The sequence below is a fragment of the Colossoma macropomum genome, unplaced genomic scaffold (assembly GCF_904425465.1).
Source record: "Colossoma macropomum unplaced genomic scaffold, Colossoma_macropomum, whole genome shotgun sequence".
Lineage (NCBI taxonomy): Eukaryota > Metazoa > Chordata > Actinopteri > Characiformes > Serrasalmidae > Colossoma > Colossoma macropomum.
This window is the reverse complement of record NW_023495565.1, coordinates 1,613,160-1,638,766: the sequence shown is the minus strand read 5'-3', so window position 1 is coordinate 1,638,766 and position 25,607 is coordinate 1,613,160. Positions and strand designations below refer to the sequence as shown.

General features: G+C 40.6%; 1 protein-coding gene across 1 annotated transcript; it reads left to right on the top strand.

Annotated features, from left to right (window-relative positions):
• Nucleotides 1-1,987: 1,987 nt before the first annotated feature.
• On the top strand, nt 1,988-23,663 carry taok3b (TAO kinase 3b). Its single transcript, XM_036562991.1, has 8 exons — nt 1,988-2,466; nt 4,332-4,568; nt 4,945-5,073; nt 9,229-9,432; nt 10,688-10,927; nt 11,492-11,704; nt 12,092-12,274; nt 21,883-23,663. The coding sequence occupies exons 2-8, from the start codon at nt 4,383-4,385 to the stop codon at nt 22,042-22,044; spliced, it is 1,317 nt and encodes a 438-aa protein (XP_036418884.1). The 5' UTR covers nt 1,988-2,466; nt 4,332-4,382; the 3' UTR covers nt 22,045-23,663.
• Nucleotides 23,664-25,607: the final 1,944 nt, after the last annotated feature.

Genomic DNA, 25,607 nt, shown 5'->3' with positions numbered 1-25,607 from the left:
TTTGAGATATATGTTGAATGGCAAGCAAAAAGTTTACAGTCACTGAAATTGCCGTAGCGGTTTTGGAAAGTAGTGATGAAGATTATGGAGTATTTTGACATGAAACATATGGATATCATGTTTTATGCAGGTGTTTTTAAAGACGAATTTAAAAAGCTATGCAAAACATGACCTCAGGAAGTTAACACAATTATGTTGTCTTCATTGGGCAGATGTTGTGCCTGTGTTTTACAGGGAAGGGTGCTGTTGGTTAGTGAAATAAAGTGTTGGCTGTGTTTATGTGAATCCTATATTCGGTTTCCTTGTCATTGTTTTGTTTCACCACAGATCAGAAGCACTGGAATGGGTAGGGAGATGTTGCGGCATTGTGGCGCATTTGGGAATTGTAGAAGTTAGCCTACTCACTTTTTTACAGGCCTACTCAAAAATTTATTTCTGCCTATGCCACTTGTGTGACCACACTGTGCATTGCTAAAATGGAGCGTGTTCTGAAGAGCAAAAGTACATGCAGAGTTAAATGCTAATTGATGAAACATAGGTGACAGCAAGCCTCAGACATGTGCTTGAATTTTGGAAACTTACGTGGAGCAAGACTACAGGTCAGTATGCATCAGTGACTGCATTGCCACATAAAAGCTGGAGAATGTATGTGAATTCATTAAGTACATAAAATGTTCAAAATATAGGATACTTGGATCAAGCTGAAATTAGTTGGCCTAACCATGAAAAGAGGTGTCTAGAACAGAGTAGGTCGGTCAGGCCATATTATTTGCATTTGCTTACGTTTGGGCTACAGAAAGTTGCAAACTATTGATAGTTCAATGTAAAAGCAAACACAGAGAGTGCTAGAAAGAGAAAATTTTTTCCAGAACCTGGGTGATTTTTGTTTCTGCATAATTCAGTCATTGAGATGTAAGTGATTTGATGTAAAATGGTATATTGTAGAGAAACTTATGTCAGATTTCTTTACAGTGTTACTAATAGGTACCAGGGGTTGTGATGTCTACAACAAAAATATAGACATTTTATTTACAGTAGCAAATTATCAAAAACCTACGTGTCTTCTGAGTTTTTATATGTAAAGTTGATAATGGTAACACTGATAAATCTGTCATATGTTTGAGTACTACACTCTGCATATACCTCTTCATATACCTATTATTTTAAAAAATAAATTCTCAAATTCAAAAATCTCAAAATGATCATAAACCAATGGCTCCAGGATATTTGGTGTAACAACTTTGGTGAGGTAGATTTTAGAGGCATTATACTCTTAGGACGTCTGGTTCTTGAAATGTATGTGTTTGCATCTTATTTTCTAATCATGCAGACATTTTTAAAAATTCAGCGGAAATCCCCTTTCCACGTTAAATGTTTGTACTCATGTCAAGTTTAGACTTAAGAGACTCAGAGCAGCAGAATGAACCCCCCCAACAACGCCCCCCACCGCCCCCCTCGGCAGTACCACGTCTTCCTCTGCTGGTTGTTGCATAATTCGCCCTTTCCCACTGGATACACACACACACACACACACACACACACACACACACACACACACACACACACACACACACACACACACACCTCCCCTTACCCTGGGATTGGCGACCAGTGACTAGCCTTCCGCACCAGAATTGGCTAATATTGACCAGCCTCCCGCACTGTGAGTTGTCCGCAGTGGCCAACGTCCTGCGCTGGGATTGGTTGGTATTAGGCCATCTTGCCTCCTGCGTCACGATTGGCTGGGAATACCCTGCCTCCTGCGCTTGGAGTGGTGAGTAATGACCAGCGTCCTGAGCTGGAATTGGTTAACAGGCAAGTGAGTATGAACTGCTTGCCAATCCTAGTACCAGACGCAAGACACTGCTTGCCAATCCTAGTATAGGAGGCCGGACACTACTACCCAATCCAGGCGCAGAAGGCTGGTCAGTACTAGCGAATCCCAGTGTAGGAGGCGGGATTTTGTCGGAATACGGATGGGGGGAAAGAAAAAAAAAAAACAGTAATACCGTCTGAGGAAACACCGCCGCTTGTGGAGATAGAAGCCAGACTTTCGCCTTTTCCCGCTGGCCCTCGCCGCTCCAGTCCCGTCACCAGGCGAGATCCGCGGTGGGGGCGAGAGAGGATGCGTTCAGGCTGCGAACTGCGAAGGGAACCGGGAGATGATATCAGCAGCATTAGCATCAGTATCAACGGGGCGCTAGGCTAACCTCTCCCTCCAACTCCCAATCCTCAGTACTACTAAGTTACTACCACCACTAGCACCACCACTCTCTCCACAACCACCTCGCTTTTTTTCGTTACCCCCCTCGCGGAAAAAGCAATGCTCGCGTGAGGGATGAGGCTGGAGAGAGGCACGCCAGGCCAGAGCCGCGGCCTACATCTCCTTCCCTTAGCCGGGCTCACCACCGCTAGAGCAAGAGCAGCATCCGCCAACGCTTTGCCACTATCACATCGGCATCTTTGGTAGGGGCATTTTCTCTCTCTGTGTCTCTCGCCCTCTCCTGTCCTGTCTTTTCTTTCTCCTTCTCCCTCTCTCGCCCTTTCTGCATGAGAAATACAGGCCTGTCATGGCCATTCTCTCACCCCCCCCCGTCCGTAGCCATGGCAACCACATCCTGTTAATAACCCCCTCCCGCCCGCTCCACCACCACCATCACCTCGTCTCTTTCTCTACCTCTCATTTTCTTCTCTCACAGTGTAAATCAACATATCTTGAAGATGTGTGGCCATATTTCTTACACCCCCTTTCCCCCACTCTGTTCACTGTGACTGAGTGGCTTTCCTTTCTTTTCTTTTCCTCCTGCATGATGTAATGTCTTTTTTCTTTTCTTTTATTTATTTATTTATTTATCTTTGCCGGACTGAAGTATAGTATATGTCAGTTGAATTATTTTTTTTTGCCTTACAGGGCTACGCTTGTTTGGAGAATGGGTAATCATTGAGAAAAGACATTAATATTCAGTTTTTCATAGTTGTCATTAATATTGTAAGGTTGATTTATTGTCAGCAGTTGCTTAGTTTTTTCTGTAATGAAAAGATTTGAGGCATTCATGCATTTGCAGCATTATCGCATTAGCAGTGGTGTTGATATACAACAGGAAAGTGTATATTATGTACCTTCCTTTCACATGGTTTAGATGGCATTACTTTTACTCTACACTGTGTGTGTGTTTGTGTGTGTGTGTTGCTCATGCCTATATGAATTAGCTTGACATGCTGTATGCTGTTCAAATATTTTCACAATGCTTTTGCTCCTGGCCTTAAAAACAGTTTAAATTCACACTGACCATGTACTTCAGGAACTGAAGCCAGGATACTGGACCATGAGCTATGGCCATAATGTTTAAGTTAATGAGCATTTCTTTTCATACTGGATTCTCCTGCCCATCATAGTAGAACATAGAGTTGCCCCCAGATGTATTTGGACAATAGTCATTTAACCATTGATGAACTTTAGTGAGGTTCTTTAGGTTACTTGATTAAAAGTTTAACAAAATGATATCTGTTTCAGAGAAAAGAAAAACTTTTTGCACAACATCAAACCGATGGTAGATTTATTTGTGTGGAGAAAGCCTGGGGAAGACTTTCAACCAGATTGCACTAGGGGTACTGCAAAGCACAGAAATGGAATTGTCAAAGTCAAAGTCTGGGGTTGTTTTTCTTACAGTAATGGGGGTAAACTTGTGCCCAGTTCTGGGATTTTGGATGCAAACCTGCAGAAGTCTGCGAAGAAACTGCTCAAACAATAACAATCTGAAGCACAAGCTTCCCTTTTAAAAGAATGTTTGCCAGAAACTTAATTACAGTCTTGAAATGCTTTGTTTAAAATAAATGCCACAGAATTTGAAATTTTGTTTCATAACACAAGAAACGTAAGTATGGCAGTTTTTGGGGCCGTATAAAAAAAATAATTCTTCACTCCATGCACAGGTTCTGGATGTGGACTGCTACAGTCATACATTTTTAAAGTGAATATTTCAGCAACCACTGATTAATGATTTGGTGCTATTAGTTTGCAGACTACCAAAAAGTACTACACCTATAGTTACAATGGGCAGCATAGTTAACAGACGATGGCTCTATATAACTTTATGATATTGCTGCACTTGTATGATATTGCTACACATGTAAATAAATGTGTTAATAGCAAATGATGTGTTAACATTAACCTTGTACCTATTACTACAGTCACCTAGTAAGTTGGCAAATAACTGCTTATTCACACTAGACAAAATAATAGAAGCTAATAGACTATGTGAGTAATGTAACTTTCTGACATTGCTGTACTTGTAAATAAATTATATGTTTTGCTTGGTGGTGTCCTGCAGGTCAGTGAGGAGATCCAGGAGCATGAGCAGGACTCTGTGTGGCGAGAGCAGATGTCAGGGTACAAGCGCATGCGGCGGCAGCACCAGAAGCAGCTGATTGCCTTGGAGAACAGGCTGAAGGCCGAGATGGATGAGCATAAGCTCCGGCTGCAGAAGGAAGTGGAGACCCAGGCCAACAACACCTACATTGAACTGGAGCGTCTGGCCAAGAAACAGACTATCCAGATGGAGAAGGAGGTAGAAAAAGTCCTGGTTTAGGTAGAGCAGTGAGTTAGCAATCTTCAACACAAAGTTACATTGTTCATGAGGTTTGACTCATGGATAACAATTTGTCAAACATTCAGGCAGCCAAATTAAATTCTACTACTTCTATGGCAACTAGTGCCCTGAAAGTACCATTAAAATAGATATAAAGACTGTTTAATACTACTATTCATATTACATTTTTTAGTTATTTAGCTGTAACTATTTTATATTTTGAAAAATGCAGGGTATATTCTGCATTGACAATTCATTTACAGTGTAACAACTAATGACTACAGTGTAATATGATGTGAAACCTTAACCCAATTAAAGTCAATTTTGAATAATCAGACATTATACCCCACCGCAGATGAAGGCATCAGCCGCAGAGGAGAAGAGAATCCAGCAACAAATCTTGGTCCAACAGAAGAAGGAACTGACCACCTTCTTGGACACACAGAAGAAGCAGTACAGGTTGTGCAGAGAGAGGATGAAAGAGGTGGGTGCAGTACACATGGGCAATGAAAGTGTGTTGGGTCCTTCCTGAAATTAAGCAACCATCAGCTACAATATAAAGAGAAACCAAGTACTCTGCAAAATTAATATGACTCTTCCTTATATTAAGGGGACCTTCACAAACATTTAACTAGCACCATATAAGTGAGAAAGAAAAGAACAATTTGACATTGTAGAAATCAGCATTTTCATATACTTGTATGGTGTAAAATGTAGTTAAAGATGTAGTTAAAGCTGCTCAAAACAATGTTTTTAACAGTTCTTGGTAATGTCCACCCGACTTAGCCACTAAAGGAGTCCTGCAGTTGAACTTTTTATGAAAAAACCTCCCCTTCACTAAAGGCAAATGGTGGGGCGGGGAGGAGTGTAAGAGGCTGGTGAACGTCTTGATCCAGAAAGTACTGGTGTGGCTGTGCGATTTTGTTCCCCACAAGCAGTTACACACTATGTTCAAATAAAAAATGTAACAATGTCTACACTGATTGAATCTTTAGAATTCCGAAGGTGTGCAAATGGCACTTTTGTAACCTACAATATGTCCAAGCAAACTGCAAACTACTTTGTTAACATACCTTGAGATAATAAGAAGTAGACCTGGCTTAAGTACAATTCCACATCTAACATTACTGTGCTAACTAGCATTAGTACTCTGGCTTGCATAACTAACTACATTGTGAGTATGTTGTTATAATTTTACAATTTGGTAGGATAGCATTTAGGGCTGGGCAATAAAACGATAACGATACTTATCGCGGTATAACTTTCCTCGATAGAACTATAAGAAATGTTAGATAAATTTTCGATTATATGGACCATTCTCACTCTTCCACGTTCTAGCAACAGCCTTGGTGGCGTTTTCTACTGTAAGGAAAGCGACACTACCCTGCTGTTGCCAGGAGATGGTGCACTGCTGAGTTTTTCGACATGATTAGAGAGGGAGGGGTGAGTCGCCAAATATTCTTTAGCAACGTCTGAAACGTGGAGTTATACAGGTGCATCTCAATAAATTAGAATATCATCTAAAAGTTAATTTATTTCAGTAATTCAATTCAAAAAGTGAAACTCGTATATTAAATAGATTCATTACACACAGAGTGATCTATTTCAAGCGTTTATTTCTTTTAATGTTGATGATTATTGCCTACAGCCAATGAAAACCCAAAAGTCAGTATCTCAGAAAATTAGAATATTGTGAAAAAGTTCAATATTGTAGACTCATGGTGTCACACTCTAATCAGCTAATCAACACAAAACACCTGCAAAGGTTTCCTAAGCCTTTAAATGGTCCCTCAGTCTGGTTCAGTAGGCTACACAATCATGGGGAAGACTGCTGACTTAACAGTTGTCCAGAAGGCAGTCATTGTAACCCTCCACAAGGAGGGTAAGCCACAAAAGTTCATTGCTAAAGAAGCTGGCTGTTCACAGAGTGCTGTATCCAAGCATATAAATGGAAAGTTGAGTGGAAGGAAAAAGTGTGGTAGAAAAAAGTGCACAAGCAACAGGGATAATCACAGCCTTGAAAGGATTGTCAAGAAAAGACGATTCAAGAATTTGGGGGAGATTCACAAGGAGTGGACTGCTGCTGGAGTCAGTGCTTCAAGAGCCACCACACACAGACGTATTCAGGACATGGGCTACAACTGTCACATTCCTTGTGTCAAGCCACTCATGACCCAGAGACAATGTCAGAAGCGTCTTACCTCGGCCAAGGAGAAAAAGGACTGGACTGTTGCTCAGTGGTCCAAAGTCCTGTTTTCAGATGAAAGTAAATTTCGCAGAGGCACACAATCCAAGCTGCTTGAGGTCTAGTGTGAAGTTTCCACAATCAGTGATGGTTTGGGGAGCCATGTCATCTGCTGGTGTTGGTCCACTATGTTATATCAAGTCCAAAGTCAGCGCAGCTGTCTACCAGGACATTTTAGAGCACTTCATGCTTCCCTCTGCTGACAAGCTTTATGGAGATGCGGATTTCATTTTTCAGCAGGACTTGGCACCTGCCCACACAGCCAAAAGTACCAAAACCTGGTTTAATAACCACACTATCACTGTGCTTGATTGGCCAGCAAACTCACCTGACCTAAACCCCATAGAGAATCTATGGGGTATTGTCAAGAGGAAGATGAGAGACACCAGACCCAACAATGCAGATGAGCTGAAGGCCGCTATCAAAGCAACCTGGGCTTCCATAACACCTCAACAGTGCCACAGGCTGATCGCCTCCATGCCATGCCGCATTGATGCGGTAATTCATGCAGAAAGTGCCCCAACCAAGTATTGAGTGCATATACTGTACATACTTTTCAGTAGGCCAACATTTACCTATTAAAAATCATTTTTTAAATTGGTCTTATATAATATTCTAATTTTCTGAGATACTGACTTTTGGGTATTCATTGGCTGTAGGCCATAATCTGGCTTAAAGTGAACTCACCTCTTTCCTAACATCCTAATAAGCTTTAGCAGCGTTAAATCACGTCTGCTCCTCACAACTACAGCGCTGTTACAGTGCTCAAAAAGTCACATTAAGTATTAGTACATTCCCAAGCAACGAAAGTGAAAGAAAGAAGTGGGTTCATGCAAGTTACAGCCCTAATTTAAACGAAAGTAAACTGAGGTGCCATTGGTGAGTGGGAGAACACTATCTTTCCAGGCTAGCTGTTTTTAGCAGCTGGCTAACTTGAAGCAGCGCTCTGTCACTCGCACAACACAGCAAGTTGATGTTACTGTACATCAACAAAGACACAAAAACACCGATTTCAGTTTAAATGTACTTAAAAGGAGGACTCTGTTTGTCTGGTGTTAGATATATTGCGGTTCACCCCTCAAACTACTATAGAGAAATCTAGACATCTGCTAGCTTGTGTTTGAATACTGTGACATACTCTGACATGGATGTGGTAAGAGTGATGGCAGTAAGACGGTGTGATCCATCACTGACCTACCAAGCCAGCTAATGTTTGCTGTTCGTACTAAGCTGACGTTGTTTAGAAACTAAACAGTTTAGCACTGTTATTGGCCACTTGTTTAGCATTTGTAATGGGATAGCCTAGCACTCGTTACCAGACAGCTAAAAATAATCTGTTTTCTTTCTTAAATTATGACTATTACAAAAAATGTGGCTGTGCTTTTCCAGCTAGTGAAAGCTAACCAGAAACTCCCACTTTCCCAAGACAGATTAGTGAAATGTTCCACTGTTTGGCAAGTGTTTGTCATGTTCTGACCACAAAGGATATTTTAAAACAGCAATTAACCACTCAGGAGCAAAAATCAGCCTTCAAACTTGAAAGAAATAATGATGTGACATTTATTGCGATACATGTTAATATTGACTGATATGAATTTTGTTCATCGTGATAACATTTTTGGCCATATCGCCCAGCTCTACTAGCATTTTTTGTTGAATAGAACAAATTACACAAGAAAAAAAGCCAATGTTCAGGTAGGACCAATTGCTTGCAGACTGTAGTCCATATGTTTCTGTGCAAAATTTGTTAGCCCCCTTTCACCCTGTTCTTTTATAGTCAGGTCCCCCACATAGCAGGTATTATTTGGGTTGTGGATCATTCTCTGCAGTGCGGTAGCACTGATGTGATGATGGAGTGTTAGTGTGTGTTGTGCTGGTAGGGGTGGATCAGACACAGCAGTGCTGCTGGAGTTTTTCAGCACTGTGTTCACTTACTATCCATTCTATTAGTCTACCTTGTAGATGTAAAGTCAGAGACAATAGCTCATGCACAGTTTGTGTTAGTCATTCTTTAGTCCTTCATCAGTGGCCACAGGGCGCTGCTCAGGTTGCTGTTGGCTGGATATTTTTAGTTGGTGGACTATTATCAATCCAGCAGTGCCTCTGAGTCCTTTAAAAACTCCAGCAGCACTACTGTGACTGATCCACTTGTTCCAGCACTTTTTTTTTTCACAGAGCAAACTGATTATATCAACTACATATTTTTAGACCAGTCAGTCATGAAATGTGCACAGAATGTAAAGAGCAGGTGGTATTTTTTTGCAACAACAAAAAAAGTATAGTTATGAGGTTTTGACATGACAGTGTTGATTTGCTCCATGCTTCATTCAGAAACACACAGAAGAAACAAGCTTGAACTTGAACGGGCATTCGCTTGAACTCCTGTTTTTACAGGAAATGAATGAGGACTCCAGTACACCAAAGGAGGAGAAGCAAGAGCGCTTGTCCCGCCACAAGGAGACGGTGCAACGCTCCCAGGCCGAGGAGGAAGCACAGCTGCTGAACCAGCAGAGGGTGGTCTACGAGAGGAGTTGTCGTGCTCTAAAGAGACGAAGCCTCATCAAAAAGCATGAGTTAGAGCAGGAGCAAATGAGGGAGGCAAGTCATATTGTCTGTGGCCGGAATTCTTTAAGATACTTCTAACGTCAGTCGTTGGTTATCACGCAGGTCTCTCTTCTGCTGGAAGCGAAAGCATCTGTTAATCTTGTGTTTTTTTTGTTTTTTTTTAGTTGTCATTTGTTTATTATAGTTCTGCTTTCTGCTATTGATCAGATGTTAAGTTTAAGTTAAGTTTCTCTGAGTGTTTGTTCTTTTCAGCATTATCTTTCTCATGCTCTTCGGGCGTTTTTCCTACCACTGTCACCCTCTGCTTGCTCATTATGGGGCTGGACCTGCAATTATGCAAAGCTATTTTGTGACATCTGTTGTTAGATCATGTAAATCAAATTGAAATGACTCAATAAATACACATTGTTCAGTTCAAGTAAACGTTTAGTTTCCACTGGTGACAATGTCTAGTTATGTCAATAAAATTAGCAAAAGAAAGTAAGAACAATGCAGAACTACAAAGTTTATATGACTTGGAACGTTCAGTTTCAGTAATACCCATCTGCAAGAAAATCAGTATCCTCTTTGTTCCAGCACTGTGACATGATGGCAGAAATTGGTAAACTGAATTGTTTATGGAATGTTTTCATATGCGGCCATTGCTGCTGACCGATTTTCTGTGACTGCGCCGTAATTTACCAAAAACAGTGTATTAGGAATAGTGTAAATAGTACTATACCATACAGTACTTTATACTATACTATAAAGTTCTTTAATTAGTGCTGTGTAATGCTTTCATAATTTGTGTAATATTTTCATGTCCTTATGTTATTACTGTAGTACTGTATTGTGGAAATTTATAATACTAATATTCTGAATTTACTGTAATTCTTATAGGAATGTATAGAAATGTTTGTGATATGACTGTGGGTCGGGGTGGTGAACTCTAGTCCTAAAGGGCTGGAGTCCAGAACAGTTCGCTGATTTTCTTACTCAAACACACTTGATTCAACTCAGCAGCTGATTGCCAGGTTTAGTTGGTGTGCAAAGAGCGAAAAATCACCAAAGAAATCAGATGTAGGACCACATGTTGTCACCCCTGCTACAGATTCTTTTAAGGGTTGAGAAATCTGTTTGTTGTCATCTGTCCGCTCTTTCAGTGCAAAAGCAGCATACTTTTAATTACAAAAAAACAGTATGTTGACAGTATTTTTATTTTCAGTTGAAACCCTGATTCTCTCCCACAGGCTGTTCATAATCATTCGAAATGTTGATTCAGCCCTTGCCCTTGCCCTTTGTGTCCCAGGAACTGAACAAAAAGAAAAACCAGAAGGAGATGGAGCACGCTTTGATGATTCGGCAGGACGAGTCCACCCAGGACCTGGAACGTCGGCAGCTGGAGAGCCTGCAGAGGTTGCGCATGGAGCTGATCCGTCTGCAGCACCAGACTGAGCTGGAGAACCAGGAGGAGTACAACAACCGCCGCCAGAGGGAGCTGCACAGGAAACACGCTCTGGAGCGCCGGCAGCAGCCCAGAAACCTCAAGGTAAATGTTACAGCTTCATAAAATGGTTAAATGAGAAAGATACCTGGCAAAGATCAAGGCCTGGAAAGTAAGGGTACCTTTGGGAAAACCAAATTAGGAACTTATTTTGTACTGTAGAAAGCCAAAAGATTCATTTTGCAAAGACTATTCCCTTATAATGTGAATTGGGAATTCAGCTGTCCTCCATATTTGTGAAGTCCATTATATGTTCTCTCTTTCTCTTTTATTTTGTTTTTATATTTAAGATGTAAGATTTGAATTTTTCATTAATGTACTAAGATCAGTCTAATTCCGTCAACCAAAAATATCCAGTGGAAAGTGGTTCTGTGATCGGAAAGAGATAATGAAGGGCTAAAGGACAACAGAACTGATAACAAACACAGTTTGACATACATCATACATACATCACAAAGTGTATATACATTTGGCCAACACTTGTTTGAATAAAATTGACATTAATACATACTGTAATTGAGTTTGTGTGCCTAGTTGTAAATATTATTTCTTCTGTGTTAAACTTCCATGTTTTATGTTGTTTATTGTATGTTTTTGCCACAAAAACAGGCATTGGAGATGCAGATCAAAAAACAATTCCAGGATACTTGTAAGGTTCAGAATAAGCAGTATAAAGCTCTGAGGAACCATCAGCTTGAGGTCTCGCCCAAGAGTGACCACAAAGCCCTGCTGAAATCTCTGAAAGAAGAGCAGACCCGAAAACTTGCAGTGTTGGCAGAACAGTATGAGCAGAGCATTAATGAAATGATGGCCTCACAGTCGGTAAGAGACTTGTGCTCTTTACATACTGACGAAGATGAGGTAGTGCTGTAGTGGTTAAAGGCCACAAGCATGTCACATGTAACTGGTGTTAATTATACCCCAGCACTATCTGTAAACACAAATCTCACATTGACTTTCGATGTGGAGTACGAATTTGTCTCCATCTTAACTTTTGATTAAGGTTTTCTGTAGGAAATCTGGAAGTATGCTTTACTTATACTTAATGTTTTATTTTTAATTTAACCAGCAGAATTGTCTTCTGGTCCCAAAAAAATAAAGCATAAAAATATGTTTTACACCAGTGACTGATGGCAGTAAAAAATGCTAATATCCTGTCAGCCTAAGGACTGTATTGTGCTTAATAATCACTGTGTGGTTACCTCGTAGCTACGTCTGGATGCTGAGCAGGAGGCAGAGTGCCAGGCCTTGAAGCGGCAGTTGCAGCAAGAGATGGAGCTTCTGGACGCCTACCAAAGCAAGACGAAGGCGCAGACTGAGGCCCAGCACGAGCGGGAGGTGCAGAAGTTGGAGCAGAAGGTGTCCTTGCGCAGGGCTCACTTGGAACAGAAAGTGAGGCTGATTGTTTTATGTTGAGTGCTGAAATATGTAGGTTCAGATTCATCTAACATCTAATCAACAGAGTCTGGCTGCAGAGATGCACTCTCTGTCCAGTGACGTTACGTACACATGTACACTCTGCCACAAAGGCAGAAGCGGCCCAACGGCACGTTACCTTTTCGCTGCTTCTGCTTAGCAGTATCTTCACTTAATCCATTTTCGTCCATAACATAGCCAGAAAATTCCATTTACTTGTACCTCCCTGTTGAAAAAGTCGTAGAACCCATTAAAAGTGTCTGTTGGTTCTTGCTGGTTTTCAATAGCCGCTAATGGTATTCTGTGTTTTCCTGATGGGTTGATATCACAGTGTAAAGGATTTGAATCATTTAATCAGGTGTTCTGGGACTGAGTCTAGATACATTTGTTCTTTTCGTAAAGACTCTAATGGTAACCATCAAGCCAATTTCCGTTAGGAAGCAAAACCATCAGGTTTTATTCCTAACGGTTCTAATTGTCTTCAGCATGGCTTTTATTAGGGTCAGCAGTAGCCTGTTTGTTTTTTTTTTTCTGTGAATAAACCGGACATTCGTGTCTTATCGTTTTATTTTAAAAGTTTCCAGTTTTTCCATTTAATTACCTTATTATCGGTATGACAATGTTAATATATGTTCAGTGTAACTCTTGTTGCCCAACAGTACGTAGTTGGGCAACAACAGCTGTCGTGGCAGAGAGTGCACTGACGTCATTAATAGGTTGGCAGTGCATGTCTGCAGCCAGATCCTTCTCATTTAACCATGAAAACATAGTGTCAGAAGTTATGCTCAAGGACTCTTACTGGTATAGTGTGGTGTACTTGCCTGGCTGGGGATCTGAACCCAAGTCTGCTGTGTGCAGGGCAGTGAGTTAGTATAGCACACTAGATAACCACAATGGGTGGTAGGGGGAGCAATGACATTTTATTGCTTATGGTAGGTGTTGAATATTTTTTTCCCAGGGACTCACCACTTTTTCCTATTTTTAATTGTACCATTCCATGAACCAAGACTGCATTACTCCTGTTGAGTTTGAACTGAGCTAAAAGATGTCCTACCTTTTGAAGGCTACTATGTTGTTACAGTCAGCACCAAAATTATTGCCACCCTTTGTAAAGATGGGCAAAAACAAGGTCATGAAAAAATTTAATGGTTAATTATCACAAACTCTGCCTGAAAATATGAGAAAGATCTTTATCAAAAAAATATTTTTAAGTCCACCTGAGTAAAGCCATTGCCGCTGACTATTCATTTTCAGGCAATGCATTTATAGCCACTGCCTGAAAATGAATCAGGCAGTGGCTATGAAAACATAGCTGCATGCCTGAAAAGGCCCATGTCCACTGTTAGGGCAATAATTGAGAAGTTTAAAACAACCAGGGCTATAGAGAACCAGCTTGGAAGTGGACACCTATATTTTACCCCCAAACACGAACACGGTGAGAAGATTTGGTAGGCAAAAAATTCTCCAAGGATGTTTAGACAGTCGCAGATGGTGCATTTTGGTGTCACTAAGAAGCATTTAGATGCCACTTCATGCCAGCAAACAATTTGGAAGGTGTGACAGAAGAAAACCTTTTCTTTCATCTAACTGTAAACATAAAAAAGCCTGGAATTTACTAGATGCTTTTGGATCCAGGTTCTATGGTCAGATGGGACAAACAGAGCTTTTTGGCAACAAACATTTAAGGGGGGGGGGTCTTTCAGCAAGACATTGATTCAGAACATACCACCCAGATCAGTGACCACAGAATTAAGCTTTTGATCGGGCCATCCCAGTCCGCTGATTTAAACCCCTGAGGGGTGAGCTAAAAAGGAGAGTCCAAACGAAAGGACCCTAGAGGACCTGGAGAAATTCTGTATTGATGAGTGGTCTTTGATTCCTTTCTCTATATTCTCCAATCTCATAAAGCATTATAGGAGCTTTCCCCACTGTTCTGTTGACAATTGAAGATTGCATGTAGTACTTTTGTGCAAGGGTGACGTGGTAACTCAAAAAAGGTTGCAGTGCATGCTGGGAACTGTAGTGCAGTTCATGGTGAAATGGGCTAATGTTAATAGAAAATTAAAATAATTTTGCGGGCCGAATAGGATTGCGCCAGGGGCCTGACTTGGCCCGCATGCCTCGTGTTTGACACATGGGACTAAATTCAGACCAAAAGTCAATAGGTTTTTTTCTCACGTCTTCAGTATGAGACCTAGGTAACCTAAGGCATTTTCTGATGACATTTTTTAATCATCCTTACCAAGCGTGTCAATTATCATAGAGTTGACATTTTTTAGACAATATATAGAGAAAAGTACCCAGTAAATCCACATACCCTTGCACTTCATGAAGTATTTTATTGTCACATGTATTGAAAATCCTAATACATTTTCCTTTTGTACCATGATATATAGTCAGGCCATAAGTATTTAGACTGTGACACAATTTTTGTAATTTTGCATCTGTACACCACCACAATGAAGCAGTCAAGATGTGATTGAAGTGTAGGCTTTCAGTTTTAATTTAAGGGGTTTAACAGAAATATTGCATTAACTGTTTGGGAATTACAGGCATTTTTATTTAGCCTGTCTATTTTCACAGGCTTAAAAGTGATTGGACAGTTGGCTGATAAGCAGTTTCATTGCCTGTTTCCTTGTTATTTCATGACAACTTAAGGAGATTGAAGGTCTGGAGGTGATTCCATGCGTTAAATATGCATTTGGTAGCTGCTCATGGGAACTCTCAATATGCAGTTTTACTTAATTTTGAACTCAAGTTCTTATGCTATAACGCTGTCTTCAGGCAGCACCACTGAGTAAGTTTAAACTTTTCCACCACCCAAGTGACTTCTTGGCCTTAGGCAGACAGGGATTGGCCCATGGCAGTGGCGTTGGGCCCTCCCCTTTTAAGGTCTCTAATAATCCCTGCATTACCTAACAACAGCATTCTTGCTTATTCAACTGTACCACTGCACAGCGTTATTTGCCACCTGTTACTGTAATTCAGCATTTCTTTTTAGGTTTTTCTACTCAGTGCTTCTCCAGTAGTACAGAATACTATTCATGCTATTTTTTTTTACTAAGTTTTTACTAATTTTTACTCATTTTCATCTGGCATCGTGTGGCCTGGGTCAGCTCTGCCACTCACCACACACGCTAGCTTGCAAGCTCTGTCGTAGGTGAACACGGTAACATCTCTTCGTCAGCTGAGGAGAAATTTACAAAGACTTGCTCCACCTATAGTAAGCACTTGCCGAAAGTGGATCAGCACAAGGAATTTGTCGAATGTTTGGGTTTGGAACACGTTAGTCGACTCATTTTACTGTTCCAGCTTCCTGCCCACAGCCCTCCGCCAAAAGTCTTTGACAGGATGAAATCCTCCAGTCCAGGCCATGCAGTACAGCACCACTGGAGCCTACTGTTGGAAAATCGGCCTGCGATTTTCCTCCCCTACAGCCTTTGGGCATGCAGCTTGAAGGACTCCCTGAAGGACACATTAAGTTGGTTCAGTTCCACTCGTCAGTGAGAGAGTGGAAAGGAGGATGAAGAAGTTAGAGGATGCTGAAATAGGAATGCAGAGTGTTATACCATACAAGACCAATACAATAAGGAACTTAAGGACATTTTGGCTAGGATGGTGGAAAAGCTGGGCCTGGCATGGCTAAATCCTCCATCTGTTCCCATATCCATGTTAGCGGGTACCGGCTATTACCAACCCCTTGCCTCTTAGACCTCTCCTTTGCTGTCCGGACATCGCCATGGAGTTGAGACAATCATGGGAGAAACCTCTTCAGAGTTCGTTGGTGTAAATTCTCACCCATCCAAGCCTTTCAGGCATGGTCTACCACTGACACAGAACTGGATCTTGGTTACCTGGTTATCTTTGAAGCTCGGTACCTGTCTGCCTCAGCTTTCAACCAAGGCATGCAGGCTTACGGCCACGTTAACTGAAAATCTTATAAAACAGCTGGGCTTTCAGCAACCATGTTGAACAACATAGCTAAGCTCAGAGCATATCAGACCTGCCTGCTTCAGGACCTAAAAGGTCAAGCCAACTCAGAAACTTACACAGAGCTGTGGAAGGCTACTGATTTTTCCCTGCACATGCTTAGCTGCATGGCCCGGATGCAGGCAGGATCATAGGGTTTTCAGTCATCACTCAATGACACTTACGGCTTATGCTAATGCAATGAATGAGAGGGAGAAAAACCTTCTCCACAGTGGTCCCTTAATGGTCTTTGGCTTGTTTGGGCCTGTTGTACAAAACATCACCCATAAATGTCTAGATGCAGCAGAAGGACTGTCGGTCCTGCACTCAATCCTCCTTTCCCTAGCCTCCGGCCATCCAGCACCCGCACCTAAACCCCACTATTGCTCGTTAAGTGTGACAAGGGAGCAAGAGAGCCCCCCAGCAGCCAAAGAGGAGGCAGCCGTCGCCCCCACCTACATGAGGCAGAAGTTGCCATTGCTACCTCTTCTGTCTGCAGCCCCAACATGTTGCATGCATGAGCAGGGGCAAAAATGAGACACACAGTGAAGAGGGAAGGCAGCGCTTCTGAATACTTGAAGCTTATAAAGCTTATGCAGACACCATATCAGTGTTACAGCGTCCCTTGCCAGAGAAAGCTGGAAAGCTCATGTACACACCAAGCACACATTTTATTATTCCCATAATGTTGGCAAAACTAGGCTTTTCAAAATGTCACAGTGCCCTGCAATTCCTTTGTCCATTCAGCTCCATGACCAGTACAGACAGTTTACAGTACAGTTTTGCCACTTATAAGGCTGGGACAGAGCCATGGTGTCCAGGAATCTGCTTCTGTTGTACACCAACATGCAACCCATTCAGTCAGTCCCAAGCAAATAGCTGCAGAAGCATCAAAGCATTCAGTAGCATCAATAATTCACCCGAATAAGCATACAGTCTTTACCAACTCAGAAATGAGAGTAAGCCTATCTCAAAAGTGGAAAGTGTGGAAATGCTTGTGTGCTCCCTCCCCTTTCTCCCTGGATTCTACGTATCATTCAAAAAGCCTATGTCCTGCAGTTCACCAGCAGCCCTCAAGGGTTTGCTGGTGTCACACAAACAAATGTACCAACTCTAGCCTTATCTAAAGCAGAAGACATGCCCCCTGTCAGAAAAAGGCAGACAGGGTTTACCAGCGATACTTTCTAATTCTCAAAAAAGAGGGACATCTGAGGCCAGTCCAAGATCTCAGGATGCAGAGCAAAATGCTGTTCTGCCTTTTGAATGCTGACACATTGTCGTCTCTTCAGATCAATCAGACAAGTGGATTATTTCACCACTGTAAATGTGAAGGATGCGTTTTTTCACATTACCATGGTAGGGAGTCACCCAAAGTATCTCAGGTTTGCTTTTCAGGGAGAAGTTTTTGAATTTTGCGATCTTCTGATTGGCCTTGCATTAAGCCTTTTTTACAGTATGCATACATACTATGCTACCTTGACGACTGTATTATATTAAATACAGAAATGAATATTACAGGGTGATTCAAAAAGATTAATCCGATTTCAAAGCACCATATTCTTCCTACCGTGAGATGCCTAGGAACCAATCACATACCCGTTGAAAGAGGGAGTCATAGAGTTTCTGTCTCAAGATGGCTTCCTTCAGTCTATGAGGAGATGGCGACCCCTGAGCAGAAAGGGGTTTGCGTTCTCCACTTCAAAAAGAGTGAATCCGTGATAACTGTGCAACATGATTTTCATCGGCAGTGAACCTCCAACAGCTCAGAGCGTTCGTTGTTGGTTCCACAACACTGGGTGATTTCCGAAATCGCATTGAAAGAGCCATGAGTACCGTGACACCCAACATGCTAAATCGAGTATGGGATGAATTTGATGATGGTGCTGATGTTGTCCGTACAGCTGGACGGGGTCATACTTTGCAAAATTTGTCATAATTGTAAAATTACATATTAAACTTTATGCTCACTTAAACCATTTACAATTCACTGCATTGTTCTGTAATGATTCACAAGTGAAATAAATCATTTTGAAATTGGATGAATCTTTTTGAATTACCCTGTATATTAAAGGAATTGGCCAGAGTGCATACATAAACAGCGATCAAGCATTTACGCACATTGGGGTTTTTAATACATTGGGAAAAGCATTGCCTTGTTGCTCGTCTACAATGAGTTTCTTGGGTCTCAATCTAAATTCTGTTTGCGTGCATGCCTTTCTGTTGCCAGGCAGAAACGCATTATGGAAACAGGCCACCTGATATATCAAAGTCGGACCATCAGTGCTTGCAAAGTAATGGTACAGCTTGGTCTGATGGCAGCAGCAACAGCAGTAGTGCCTCTGGGCTTATTTCGCATAAGATCTTTCCAAAGGTGGTTCATCAGCCAGTGTGTGTACTCGAAGGTGGACCGACAACCCCAACCTTGGGGTCACGGCACAGTGCTGTTCCAGTGTGGTGTCATGGATGAGTCAGAAGATTTTATTTTATTTATTTATTTTAGAAGACACAGTATGTGAGGGTTGCATAGCGAAAGGGAGGTTGGAAGTGCGTGAGGTGCAACACTTAAATGTACTAGAGCTGGAAGCCCTTTGCTTCTCTCTAAAGCATCACCTACTGGATAACAGGGCACAATTTTCTACTTCACACAGGCAACCCAGCCATGCTCTTACATTAGCCTGTATCAATTGCCAAGTCAGCATTCACTTGCTGGTGCAAGGTACCATCTCTCTGAGTGCTGCACATATCCCAGGTCAACTAAATGGAGGGGCTCATCTAATGTCAAGGGGCGGTGTGTTAACCCACATGTCATGGAGCAGATTTGGGCCCAGTTCAGGCGTGCGCACATCAATCTCTTCACCTTGCAACATGCAGGGCATTACCTTTTATGGTATTTGATTCAGAATGACCGCTCTCTTCTGGGTCATGATGCCCTGGCCCATCTATGGCCCAGGATGCTCCAATATGCTTTCCCCTTGGTTTCACTATATGAGAAATTTGGCAGAAAGAATCAGTAGACTGGATCTGCAGATTCCAAGTTTTATTCACGTGCATGCAGCGCACGGGCACAGCTTGGTCATCAGTCTGTTCTATCTGTCCCGCCTTTGGTACCTATAGATTCGACCAACAAAAAAGCACCTTTCACCTAAAACTGCTTTGCTCTTGGCTCTCATTTCCATAAAAGGAGTTGCTTTATCTGTTCATGTGTCATGCCTATAATTCCCTGCTGACATGAGATGCATCATGCTACATGATGATTTAACTGACTTTTCATTCCCCTCTTTTCATTCAGAAGAGGTGCGCTTGCATAAACTGCCTGTTCCAGATGCTCCTTGCTTATGCAGAAAGGACCCGTGCCTGGCGACACACTAATTGTGACCAACTGTTCGTCTGTTTTGGTAAGAAAGTCCAGGGGAAGGCGGTGTCCACAGAGAAGTTGTCTCATTGAATAGTCGAGGCTATTTCTTTAGCTTAAATCTCTGCTGGAAAGGCTCCCCCAAAGGGTCTAAAAGCCCACTGTACTGGAGGTGTCTCAACATGTTGGGGTCTGCTTCATGGGATCTCCACACAGGAGATTTAAGTGACAGCATTTTGGGCCTCACCTAATGCCTTCGTGTGCTACTGTTTTTTTTTATAACATGAAGGCCTCGTCTTTTTCGTACATGGTTCTTGAAGCAGCCAGTCAGTTGCGAGTATAAATTCAGAGTGGTGGGGCATTCTTGTGAGTTTATAACTTTAAGTAGTGAATGTAAAGTATGATCTATAGAAACTTTTTTTGTTGCCTCTTTGATCAGTAAGGCTGTGATCGGTCCTGTCCTTGTGATCAGCAAGGTTGATGGTATACAATTTAGCATGGTAAGAACTCAAGTTCAAAATGAAGTAAAATGGATCAGCTGTCCTACAACCCTGGTTTTATGAATGAAGAACAAGATTTCTTACTACATTGGCTGACATCTCAGATCAGAAGCTGAAACTGTTGTAGGACAACCCATTTGTTTAACGAGGTGTTGATGCAAGTGAAGGGGGGCCATCATTAGATTGAAAAACCAAAACAAACCTTTCAGAGAGATAGCAGAAACTTTAGGAGTGGCTACACCAACAATTTGAAAGATTCTTTAAAAGAAAGAATGCACTGGCAAGCTCAGCAACACCAAAAGGCCTAGAAGACCACAGAAGACAACTAAAGTGCGTGATTGCACCACTTGTAACACTCATGAACAGAAAGACCAGATTAGACTTTGCTAGAAACGTCTAAAATCCTGCCCTGTTCTGGAACAAGATTCTTTGGACAGAGTGGGAATGATGGGAAAAGAAGAATATTGAGAAAGAAAGGAAGGACTCATGGTTAAAAGCATACTACATCATCTGTCAAACATAGTAGAGGCAGTATTATGGTGTGGGCGTGTATGGCTGCTAATTGAACTGGGTCACTGGTGTTTATTGATGATGTGACTGCTGACAGAAGTAACAGAATGAATTCTAAAGTGTATAGAGCTATACTTTGCTCAGATTCAGTCAAATGCTGCAAAACTGACAAGATAACGCTTCACAGTACAGATATATCATGAGCCAAAACATGGTGTGAAAGCACCCAGAAAACTTCTTAAGGCAAAGAAATGGAATGTTCTTAAATGGCAGAGTCAGTCAAGTGACCTCAGCCCAATTGAGCATGCTTTTCACTTACTGAGGACGAAACTGAAGGCAAAAGCCCCACAAACAAGCAGCAAGACGGCCGCAGTAAAGGTCTGGCAAAGCATCCAAGGGAGGAAACTCAGCATTTGGTGATGTCAATAGGTTACAGACTTCAGGCAGTCATTGACCGCAAAGAATTTGCATCCAAGCATTGAAAATAATCCTTCTATTTATAACTGTTTGTTTGTCCAATTAATTTTGAACGTGTGAAAATGAAGAGACTGTCTGAAAAATGGCTGTAATTCCTAAACAGTAAATGCAATGTTTTTGTTAAACCCCTGGAATTAAAGCTGAAAGTCTACACTTCAATCACATCTTGACTGTTTCATTTCAAATCAATTGTGGTGGTAAACAGGCAAAATTACAAAAATTATTGCTGTCTAAATATTTATGGACCTGACTGTGTATTATGAGTTAAACATGGTATCAGTGAGGATATTTTGTCTTTTTGATGTGACAAATTGAAGTAAATATGACCAGGACAAGAACTAAAAGGTAAAAAATGCTCGGTTTTTATTTCAGGTTGACATAAAATTTAGAGTAGAAAATATAATAGAAAAAAAATACTGCACATCTCATTCCATCTCAGTTTAATTCTTTTAGTGTGACATTTGTTTCAATGAGAACTGTCCTGAACACATGGTCAAGTCATCAGGATTTTTTTTTTTAGTATTCTGTGGGAGAAACAAGGAAAGTGTTAGTATGTTAATAGTTTGTTAAATAAATCATATAAAACTTGCTTATGTTAAAAGAGAGGTTTGTCTTTCATGTCATTATATGTCGCTAAAATCTCAAAAGTATATATGAGAAATATGTTTATTTAGATTTAGATTTACATGGGCTTACTGTGGGCTTTGCCCCTAGCTAAGAAAATTTTCATAAAAAAAAAAGATGTGATTGAAAAATCCACTTTATTTTAATTGCAGATTGAAGAGGAGCTGGCTTCACTTCAGAAAGAACGGACAGAAAAAATCAAGCATTTATTTGAGCGCCAAGAGCGGGAATTGGAGACATTTGACGCAGAGAGTGCCCGACTAGGATTTGGAAGCTTAGCCTCGTTTGACTTTCCCAAGGAGGACGACAGATGATCGAACCCAGGCTGACGTGACCATACAGTGCTGATGTCTGTGGATGCATTGTGCCTGTTCTGTCCCTGACTGTTGGATTTAACCAAGATCACCTTTACAGTGACTATGCTGGATCAGTCTTACTGGCTGGGGGAAGCTCTCTGAAATTGTTAAGAAAGTAACCAGCTACCAACAAGAGTGACTTTGGAGCGCAAAAAGCAAAAGGGATCAATCTAGACAAACTGACCTTTTCTCCATGCCGTTGACCCACTTTTGGTATAAAATCAGTAATTCAGGATATTTTAGTACAAGTAAGCACTTTGATATGTTTAAGTATGAACCCAACATGTAAAGTGAACATATTGTGCAAAAAATGCCTTTGGTGTTATCAAAGGACATTGCGACTGTAGAATGTGTCCTCTGTCTTCACCGTGGCTATTAGCTGTTTTGTCTTTGTTTATCACAGCGAATGTGAATTCTGTTGACGAAAGCTGTATGCAAAAGCAGGTTTTGAAACAATGTCTGATTTTAAAATATAGTGAATATACTGAGAGCATTCGGTTTCTTCATATCGTGGTAGAACGCCTTTTTTTTGAAAAAGGTAAAAAAAAAAAGTCTAAATGATATAATTTATTCATTGTTCAGTATCCTAAATTAATTGGCATTAGTTTTATCAGGGTGTGAATTTATTACAATCAATCAATTCTGTCAGACTCCTTACTGGTATTATTGCATGCACTTTAAAAGACAAATTCAGGTTGTGAAGTGGAGCATGGATCTATCAGAGATTTTAGCTGTCTGTAAATAAAAGTGGTCCATAGCAGTTTTGTTTTCATGGCTATTGATACTGAACATAAGCTTTATCTTTGATATGAAAAATTGCCAAAATTGCCAAAAGCCTTTTGTTATGTTGATGAATTATTTATTTGTTTGTTTGTTTGTTTATGTATTTTCTTTTGCCTAGGCAACATCATTGTTTGTTGAGTTGTGATTCATTCAATGTAGAGTTCTAACTGCTCTTGTACAGCGAAAAATGGTGCAATTTGTGTTGTAAAAATTTTATATAAATATTTGTATATGATAACCTAAATAGGGGGTTTACATATGTATTGGTCAGTCGTTGCCAACAGAAATATAGTGAAGTCTTATTCAGCGGAGACATAAGAAGGGAAACTATTTTTCTAAGCAAAACAGGGAGGGACATTGCCCGTTTCACTTATAATTTGACAATGTAATGTGACAATGTAATGTGCTCTGATGAGGCTCTGAATTGCCATCTGGCAGGATTCTTGGCTGGCTGGCATTTAAGTGAGCAACAACTTAAGAAAAATAACCATTTAAAAGTAATTTCTCGAAAGTGGCACTTTTACAAAAAAATTCTAATCTTTAAGAAAGGATTATATGGGGTGGGGACAATTCATATCTTTTTAAGCCCTAAAAAAAAAGATTCATATCTTTTTTAAACTCACATCACACTATGCATACCTGGCACATAAAATGTTCTCTAACTCAAACTATGGGACACCATTCAGTTGAGTATTTTGTGACTGTCATTACAGGCCTCTTTTCAAACAAAGCCATTGTTGAAACTGCCATTGCACAAGTGAACTGATGTTTTAACTAATAAACTCGATGAATTTTGGGGTTGCTAATGATACGTGATGAAAATACAAATATAATTTTTTTATGTATGTATGTATGTATGTATGTATTTTTCGCTTTTCCAGCATGGCAGGCTATGACAAGGTTATGAATAGCTCCTGAAAGTGCCAAGTACTTACAATATACATAACTGAGTGAAACAGTAACCATGTACAGGGCCTAATAATGAATAATATATAGTTAAAGGGAAAACCTCTTGGTGTAGCCATAGAAAATGGCATTTTGAAGTACAAATTCTGAGATAGAAACAGAAATGCCACACTGCACTATAGAACACATTTTGTATCCAACCAATATCACTATGTAGAACCACATTTTCTTTTCTGGAATTAAATAATGTGTATGCTTACATGCGCACACCTACATATGTTCTGCCAGTGGAGAACAGAGAGTCAAAATTGTCCATATGGTTGACAGAAAAAATCTTGAGGATACACCTTCAGCATGGGATCTGTCTTAATGAGGACGTCTTGGGGGCCTGGGGGTGTTAATCTGTTGATGATTCGAGTATGTATAATGTGTAAAAACAAGATGTGAGAAGGAAAAATGCATTTCTACTGACACTACAAACATAAAATTTGCCACAGGAAGCTCATTTGTTGCCTAATTTAGAAGTATCAAATACATAGTATAAGAAAAAGATTCTGAATAGAGCTAAACAAATTGTCTCACATTAAAGGGGTGCTTCTGTTTGCATAGAAAGGCGAGATCATTGTATTGTTAGCATTTTTATATGGAAAACTTCACAACAAGATTGTTGTAATTCCATTATTAATTAATTCATTGGAGTATTTGAAATGTGAAGACATTGGAATATTCCTTTTCAGAACCATCCATTTACATGTTCTGTTTGTATGATGAACTTGATGATCTTAACTGACAAAAAAGCATTTTTGATAGTAGTAGCATTAGGGCAGAATATACTGAACACATGGTGTATTTTATTTCTCCAAATCCCTGAATATACATGAGTTGGTGACAAATTAATGGAAAACTGAATGGAGGAACTTATAAAGATGCTGTACTGCATGACTCAATTAACATCCTACCATGCTCTGTGGCATGCCTAGCAGGCCCAGTTTATCTTGATTTTGGATCAAGATGGCAAAAGAAATGAAAGATGAAAGAGTGTTCTTTATTAGGGTACAGATGGCTTCAATCACAAAGACTGCTCAACTGGTTAGTGTTTTAATTGGAATAGTGACTAGAGACATCTGCAACTAGATATATGAAAAACTGATCAGGTGACTGAGGATGTGATTAAACTGGGTCAGCAAAAACAGTCCAGTCCAAGGCTACATAGAAAGGAATCTCGTAGTAGGATTGCAGTGCTTAAACCCCTCAATACAAAGACTGACCCCAACAGGAAGGGAATCTGATGGCTCTGTTGCTGTAGGGGGCATTTTGCTGGCATGGTTTGGGTCAATGCATATCAATACAAAGCTTCTGTGACTGATCACCTTTACCTATGATAAAACATTTTTATCTTGGTGTGAATGGTCCCTTCCAGGATGACACTCCCATTAATAAGGCACAAGGAGTCAATGAATACTTTGGTGAGTAAGAAACTGATCTCATACACTATGGCCTTCACAGTTACCAAATCTCAAACCAACACATATGGGAAATTTTGGACCGACGTGGTAGACTCGAACAACATCAGAACACCAATTCTCCAACACCAGTTCTCGTTTTTGATTGTTATTGTCAGTCGAAAAACAAGAAATAGCTTAATTTTACAGTTTCACAGACTAATAATAAAATAAATAAAAAAACAAACAAAACAGCGTTTGAATAAGGGGTTGATTTTACTAAATTAAATTAAGCAAAAATAAACGTGCAGAGTGCACCCATGGTTGCAGGAGCTCAGAAATCAGGCTGTCGCGGTTAAAAATGACCAGGGCAAGAAAGATCCAGCGTAA